This window comes from Pyrus communis, chromosome 12, assembly GCF_963583255.1.
Source record: "Pyrus communis chromosome 12, drPyrComm1.1, whole genome shotgun sequence".
NCBI classification, from domain to species: Eukaryota; Viridiplantae; Streptophyta; class Magnoliopsida; order Rosales; family Rosaceae; genus Pyrus; species Pyrus communis.
This window is the reverse complement of record NC_084814.1, coordinates 6,156,790-6,164,830: the sequence shown is the minus strand read 5'-3', so window position 1 is coordinate 6,164,830 and position 8,041 is coordinate 6,156,790. Positions and strand designations below refer to the sequence as shown.

Genomic DNA, 8,041 nt, shown 5'->3' with positions numbered 1-8,041 from the left:
TTCTAATTAGACCCAAAATCAAATCTAAATAGACCAAACAACAGATTAATTGATTTCTTAAACATTAAATCATGCCACTTATTATGATAATTTAGCGGTATTCTTCTTTATTTATAAGTGAGATATATTAGGTTCGAATCTTGTAGATGATAGGTTTAATACAAATTTGTTATCACCTATTAATGTGAAGTGGAGTTAAGCCACACACAGTAACTCTACAGTAATTATTTGATATAAAATTCATCATCTACATGACGAACCTACCACATGAGGTAGTATCATGCATTTTTTTTACTTATTTATGGGTCTATGTGTTATATCAATCCATAGAATTCATTTGATCGCTTAAACCAACATGGATCTCATAAATTCATCATCTTCAATGAAGGTATGAATTCTGGTATATTCCCATTTTAACCAATACCCCAACTCTACCCTCCAGTAATTCAGTAAATCCAAAACGGATTTACCTTTGGAATTTGGACCTGCCGATAGTTATCAAGCCACTCTTTGTTTGATAAACAATACATAATCTATACTAAAGAGTACTACTATTGCCACCGATTAGCCCAATTCTCTCACTCACCTTACCCAATAATAAAAGTTGAAAAAGGAAAATGGTCTTTTCTCACCCACCTTGATTCCTAAAATAACCTTGATGTATTTTTTTTCTTTAATAACCTTGATGTATTTTTTTCTTTAATATGAAACAAATAAAATGAACAAAAAGGGAAGGAAAACTATCAGAACCTAACCAGTATCCACCTACCCAATGTGGCCATGGGTGGAGTCATTAAGGTCATCTCCAACCGAGGGCTGGCCAGATAGCTCGTTTTAGCCCTCTCTGGTCCTCCAAATATTAATATTTTAATGAATAATACAGGGCCATATTTACCTCCATCTCCAACCGAGGGCCAAAGGGCCATAGGGCTCGTTTCAGCCCTGTTACAAAAAACCGTCTCCAACCGAGGATCAAAGGGCCATATGGCCAAACATAATTTATTAGTTAAATTTAATGTTGTATAATGGCTTAAGAAGTTATAGGAAAAAAATAGAATTTAAAAAAAATATGAAACAAATTTTGTAAAATAGAAGTTAGGAAGTTATAGAAAAAAAAATAGAAGTTATAGGAAAAAAATTTGGAGACAATTTTTAGGCTATTTTCGGCCCTCTAGACCCTTCAGTTGGAGATGGCCTAAGGGAATAGAATGGTCTTTGGCCTATCCTACTTTTATCCCCTTGCTACTATAACAGATGTTGCTACATCATATCAGTCTAATACCCTTAAATTCAAGCTTGTTCTCAATCCAAACTCTTTTACGTTCCAAGCCATGCCTCATTTTTTGCAATTCCTCCCTTTATTTTATCAACTTTTTGTTAGCTTCATGAGTTTTTACTGTAGTTCTTACTCAACCATACATATTTTTTTATTGTTTGGACATATGCTACTCGTACTCATTTCTTCTATAAAAAGAATTTCTGTCAGAACTCCATCATACACTTTTTTCAAATTTATAACGACTATGTGCAAATCATTTTTCATATTTTTATTAAGATGAAAAAAAATATACGAGTAAGGGGACGTGTTCGAAGTGGCCTCGTTAAATTTGATAAAAAAGAAAAAAAGAAAAAGTAGCCTCGTTAAAATCTTATTAGGACATCCTGGGCAATTACGCCCCTTCTTATACACGATGATAATAGAGTGATAAGCTATTAAGCTAGTGTAAGTAAACACGAGTGTGCATGATTAGGGTGCAATAAATATAAAATTCTCTTATTTTTTTTTTTAATTTCCAAAACGAAAACAAATCTTTGTTAAATATTATTATTTTGAGTAACAAATAAACTATAGAGTAGAATAAAAGGAAAACTAATGAAAATAGTTTGAAAACTTGAGTTTTAACGATAAGCATAAAATAAAGGATAAAATAAATAGTAATAGAATTGACTTTTTAATGTAAAAATATAATTTTTCATTAAAGTGAATTATACCCAAATTTTTGGTTTAAGTTCCCTAAAATAAATAAAACTAAAAATAAAAATACAAGCTTCCCTTCTTAGAGACAGTGACACGCGCGCGCTCTCTCTCTCTCTCTCTTGTTTCTCTCCAGACATCTCCACTGTCTCTCGCAATACATGCCAAAAGCTGCACAGTGATTGTTGTCTGAAACCCCGCACTCTCCTGGCTTTAGGGTTTGCGCTCCAAATTGAACCAACGTTCGATTTCGACCCCCCACATTCCCATTATTTACACCACCAGCCCTTCCTCTTTTCCAGCTTCCTCTCCGCAAACACCACTCTGCCGCGCGCGCTTCCGCAATCCGATCCCGGAAAAGCATGATTCGGAGGGACAATGGCATTCCAGTAAATAAGTTGGAAAAGTAGGGGTGGTTGTTCTGTATGGGCGTGGCGAAGGCGTGGCTGTTCAGCTTGACTCCGGCGGCAGCGAAGCTGGCTCTATTACAGCAGCACCACCAGAACGGCTTCAGCAATGGTGGTGAGAAGAAGCACGTGCTCAGCTTGAGATCCCCCGCCCCCGCTCCAGCCTCAGTCACCGCCACCGCCCCCGCCACCGCCACCAAAATGGCGCCGTCGCCGTCGCAGAAGGAGAGGAAGCAGGCGGTGGTGTCGTGGTCGTGGTCGCTGGTTTGTGGGCTGATGCTGTTTGGGCTGGGCCTGATTTCGCTCTTCACCGGCCAGGTCGCATCTGATCTCGAGTGGTACTCCCAGCGCTTGGTCCTGAACACTTCATTCTACACAAAGCGGGTACTGCACTGCTGCTCCTCCTCTTTCCTTTTTTATCTTTCAATTTTTTAGTTTTTATTTATTTAAAGTTTCGATTTTTAATTCAAATTAATAGAAAAAAAAATGGTGGGTTTTGAATTCAGAGTGGAAATGGTCGCGAGGCAATTGATATTTGGAAGTCCAGCTACTCGAAAATCTACTATGGGTGCAGTCAAAGAGGTCCTCACTATCGTAGTGAGTTCAATTTCCATATTTCATGTTTGCATTGTCAACTTCCCATTGTTAAGTTTGTGTTTATGATTTGAAGTAATTGTCTTTCGAATTCAGCGGCTGTGAAAGAGCGATTGTCGAATGGGTATTTGCTGATTGCAACAAGTGGGGGGTTGAACCAACAAAGAACAGGAGTAAGTCACATTGTTGTTCTTATGTTTAGCTGAATTTTCTAGTTTTCTGCAAGTAGTAGGTATTGAGACCCAACCGAGAAAATAAGACTCAGGTTAAGGTATCTTCAGTGTTTGTTATTTTACTGAAGTAATTAGTTGTCTTGTAAATGCTGAAAATGGTAACTTCTTTCCTGCTATCAGATAACAGATGCAGTGGTAGTTGCCCGAATTCTTAATGCTACCTTAGTTGTACCCGAGCTGGATCATCATTCCTACTGGAAGGATGACAGGTAATGTGAATCAAGCAAGGTTTTAACCCGGTCATATTATTTTGCTGTTTTACATTCTGTTCTTTTTTGAAATTTTTCATGCTAGTGCTTAAATTGACCTTTGAATTTTCATCCCATTAAATACACTAATGTTTTATGCAGTGACTTTATCCACATTTTTGATGTGGATTGGTTCATGTCTTATCTTGCAAAAGACGTGACCATTGTCCGGAGAGTTCCTGAGAAGGTCATGCGGAACATGGAAAAACCTCCATATACCATGCGTGTGCCAAGGAAATCTGAACCTGAATATTATATTGAACAAGTTTTGCCTATACTATTGAGGAGACGTGTAAGACCCCTTTGATCTTATCAGATGGTTATCCTATCAGTGGTGTACAAGATGTGTATTCTTTATCTTTTGTCTCCTTCAGTCTTAGTAAAAGCATTGTAGTCTGTTTCAGAATGGCAATTAACACTTTCGCAATTTGGCAGGTTTTGCAATTGACAAAGTTTGATTATAGACTTTCAAGTAACCTCGACGATGAGCTGCAAAAGTTGCGTTGCCGTGTTAATTATCATGCCCTTAAATTTACAAAATCTATACAGGAACTCGGTCACAAACTCGTTATGAGAATGCAGAAGATGGCAAAACGTTTCATTGCTGTTCACTTGAGGTTTGTTTCTATTGCCTATTAATTTAGAAGGGAGCTGATATTTTTAAATTTCAACCTTCATGTAATGGTCATGGAGGATAGGAGTGAGAGTATAGGCCACCTCTGCCTACAGGATCTTCTGTCGTGTTTGTTCCAACGAATGGAGTTCTAGGAATCACCACCATAACTTATTACATAGCTGAACTGGAGATTGGGAATGGGAAAACCCCCTCTTCCTTTCAGGGTGCGAAACCTTTTTTCTTTTTTTGTGGGTTTGCAATACCCATCGAAAGACCATGTCATTTGCATCTGCATTTACCAGTCATGGGGAATGCATGCCAAAGCAGCCAAACCCATTCCAAAGCACCAAAGCGCAGAAACAAACACTACCTTAGAATACACCTTATCTAATTTCCAGAATTATGAATCTCCACATTTAGAATTTTGTAGTTTTTCTGGTTATTTTCCCTTTTAGTGGGGTAAGGATTTGTTGTTGTTGTACCAATATAATCTTCACAATCAGTTGTTTTCTTCTTAAAGAACTGCTATCCTTTCATGATACGTATGATTGAATTTCTGTGGTTGTTTTTGGATTTCGGATGACACGCATTAATGACAGGTTTGAACCTGATATGCTAGCATTTTCTGGGTGTTATTATGGCGGGGGTGAAAAAGAGAGAGATGAGTTTGCTGAAATAAGAAAACGATGGGCAACGTTACCTGTAAGATTGCTATTCTTTTATAATTTTGATTCATATTAATCTCAACATGAAATATGATAGGAATTGTTTGCTCCTATGTGTCAATTCTTAACAAGATATGTTTATTGTATTTATATGAAGCTCATGTGGCATTGCATTGTAATTGCATTATATAACATATAGTGTACAGTTCTGGTGATGTTGGTACAATTGGCCCCACACTGTAATTTGTTGAGTATCTGTGTAATTTTTCTCATTATTTGTTTAGGATTTAAGCGCTGAGGAAGAGCGAAAGCGGGGAAAATGTCCACTGACTCCATATGAGGTGGGTTTGATGCTGCGTGCACTTGGTTTTGCGAATGACACGTATCTCTATGTTGCTTCTGGAGAAATTTATGGTGGGGAAGAGACTTTGAGACCTCTAAGAGAGCTCTTCCCACATTTTTATACAAAGGAGATGCTTGCTAGTGAGGAGCTGAAGCCTTTTCTTCCGTTCTCCTCCCGTCTTGCTGCAATTGACTACGTTGTCTCTGATGAAAGTGATGTGTTTGTCACGAATAATAATGGGAATATGGCCAAGATTCTTGCAGGTCGAAGGTTAGAAGTCTGTTTCACTTTTTACATCAGGCTTTTTGGGGTTGAACTAATGCATTTTAAAAATATTATTTATATCTAAAATGATACTAGGGGTCAGTAAATTTATGTAAATTTGGTTTCTGAAAATGCTGGTGCGGTAAACTTAACAAAGGATGACGGTGTTCAACTACAAATTGAATTTTGCACAAGCACAAGAAGTAGTATTTGAAAGAACTAATTAAACAAATGCACTGCCTTTTATAATTCGAAGTTATGTTGTTTTGAAGTTTCAAGTATTTTTTTCCTTTCTTTTCTTTCTTATGTTTGCTAGAAAATTCATTGTCTTTTCCAGTTGAAACTAGTTTCTGTGGGATTTGACCCCTTTGAATACTGCTATACTTGACATTGGGGATACTGATTGCTCTTGTAACTTGTTCCCAAAATTTAGACTGGCTAGATTTGCGGAAATTTGACAATTTTCTGTACTTAAATTGAGTATTGGCATACTCTTAAAAACTTTCAATAGTGAAAACATTCCCACTGAGCAAGTTGATTTGCATCTTAAAAATGGTTAATAAATCTTACAGATTAAGATCTTGCTGTCCTCAAATAAACTTGTGATATTGTCTAGTAGTGTCTGTGTGTTTAGTTGACTTCCCAGCTGAATAACCTTGCGTTGACATCCATTGATGACACAGAGAGATTTATTTCAAGTGAAACAACCTCACGTTTCATATAAAGATCTCAGAAGTTTTTTGGTATAGTTTGATATCATGGTTATTGTCAATTATATTTGTAATTTGTGCAACTATTTCTACTAGTTTTTTGTAATTAAAGTTGTTTCCATTTTTGGGAGATTTCTTAACCATTTGTTGCATTCTTTGTTTCATCGTGTGTAGGAGGTATATGGGTCACAAGAGGACCATCAGGCCAAATGCTAAGAGGCTCAGTGCTTTGTTCATGGCTAGGCATCAAATGAATTGGGAAACATTTGCAAAAAAGGTAAAGTCATGCCAAAAAGGATTCATGGGTGACCCTGACGAGGTGAAACCTGGACGGGGTGAATTCCATGAATTTCCACAGGCTTGCGTCTGCCAGAAACCATTCAAAGATATTGAAAAGAGCAACGATAGAGATCATCACTCGGCAGGAATGACCAAAAGTACATATAATGTAGAGAAACCAGATGAGAAGGCTTTACAAATACCAATCAAGAGGAACATGGGAAAAGAGCGTATATCTTTAGGAGACGAAAAGGATGAAGGTTTCCCAGAATAAGGGGACGAAGAAAGGAAGCTGACTAAAAGGAGACCAACTAGGTGGTGGTTGGACGGATTTCTCATCTAATTAATCAGGTATGTTGGTGACTTTCCGCTTACTTGGTATGGCAAATTTTTCATCTTGCCAGCACAAAATTTCATGCACGGCGTGATGCATTTCTCATGTTATGTCGGGTTGCTGTTCGATCTCGTTGGTGAATGACTGAATTCGATCCATGTACAGGAGATAGGTTCATCGAGCTGCAAGTGTTTATAAATTAGTTTTGGTAGTAAATAACTCTGTAGCCGTGGCAGAAACCCATCGCTGCCAGCTTCTGTTGCATTAACAAAAGTTCCTCCGAGTGTTTTTTTTTTCTCTTTTTTCCCCACTTTCTAGGTTCCAAGTTACCATAACGAGTGTAAACATGTTGATTTTTAGCTTCAGTATCCTCCAGTTTCTTTCATTTTCTTCGTATGCTTTTTTTATCAACAAGTGTCGTTCATGTGATTTAACTCGGGACTTTCCCCGACAGTGAAAATTAGGTGCAACTAGACCAAATTTTGAACTTTATTTACATATGTTAGACGCATAGCCCACTCTTGGGAAGGTTACAACAAACATCAATAAATTGATAATAAGAACTAGCTCGACTAACAAGGTATGTTAACTTGCAAGGAATTGCTATTATTCTCATTCATATCATATTATGTGTTTATTCGATCCGATTGTCAGAATTTGTCTCACATTGATTTAGGGTATGACATACCTGAGAAATCATGTATAAAAACAAGTGTTTAGGATGGTGCTATTTGCATGCCCTTTTTTCCACTCACATAATTTTTTTTCATTAAATCTTTTTCAATTTATTCGATCCGATTGTCAGAAATTGAGAGGTGTGTGGATAGCACCACCCTTTGCTTATCCTACACTTGCGACATTTATTCTGATACTGATTCATAGTAACAAGGTCTCAACTGTGAATGAGATATTTAGGCTACCAAGAGAACCTGTGTAGCATCTTGTAGTTCTAGCGTTTAATAACATTTACCCAAACGCTTAAATTTACAATTCAACGGTCTGCCTATTACCCAAATGACGAGTAAGAACGGGGTAATGGATTAGCATTATGATAGGTTCAGAGTTCGATTCTCTTCAATGTAACAAAAGAATGCGAGTTCAGCGCCTTACCAACCTGCGAAGTAATATATGTTTTACAAACATATTCTCTTGGCCACCTGATGACCAACGAATACAGTCACTTTAATCTTGAATTAATACCAAGAATAAAAATAAAAAATTGAAACAGATGAATTTTATCAACCAAAATAAAAGAATATTACAAGATCAAGCTGCCTCTTTTGCACATTCAGCTGATTGATTGATTCCCTTGATAAAATCCATTGTCTTAAGGAGCATTACTCGATAGTCATACCGCTGCATGATTTCAAACT

The 8,041-nt window shown here is 37.1% G+C and overlaps 1 protein-coding gene across 1 annotated transcript; it reads left to right on the top strand.

The window, feature by feature from the left end:
* The first annotated feature begins 2,112 nt into the window (after positions 1-2,112).
* Positions 2,113-7,406, top strand: LOC137710710 (O-fucosyltransferase 29-like). Its single transcript, XM_068449814.1, has 9 exons — positions 2,113-2,766; positions 2,889-2,979; positions 3,073-3,149; positions 3,330-3,418; positions 3,560-3,749; positions 3,893-4,074; positions 4,673-4,775; positions 5,023-5,351; positions 6,230-7,406. Exons 1-9 carry the CDS (start codon positions 2,401-2,403, stop codon positions 6,606-6,608), a joined length of 1,806 nt encoding a protein of 601 aa, XP_068305915.1. The 5' UTR covers positions 2,113-2,400; the 3' UTR covers positions 6,609-7,406.
* The last annotated feature ends 635 nt before the right edge of the window (positions 7,407-8,041 follow it).

What these genes read in the sequence shown, in the direction of transcription:
- LOC137710710 (XM_068449814.1), top strand. Translation starts at nt 2,401, where the DNA reads ATGGGCGTGGCGAAGGCGTGGCTGTTCAGCTTGACTCCGGCGGCAGCG. An exon ending in TGAACCAACAAAGAACAGGA is followed by an intron (nt 3,150 to 3,329) that starts GTAAGTCACATT and finishes TCCTGCTATCAG; the next exon opens with ATAACAGATGCAGTGGTAGT. An exon ending in TCCTACTGGAAGGATGACAG is followed by an intron (nt 3,419 to 3,559) that starts GTAATGTGAATC and finishes TGTTTTATGCAG; the next exon opens with TGACTTTATCCACATTTTTG.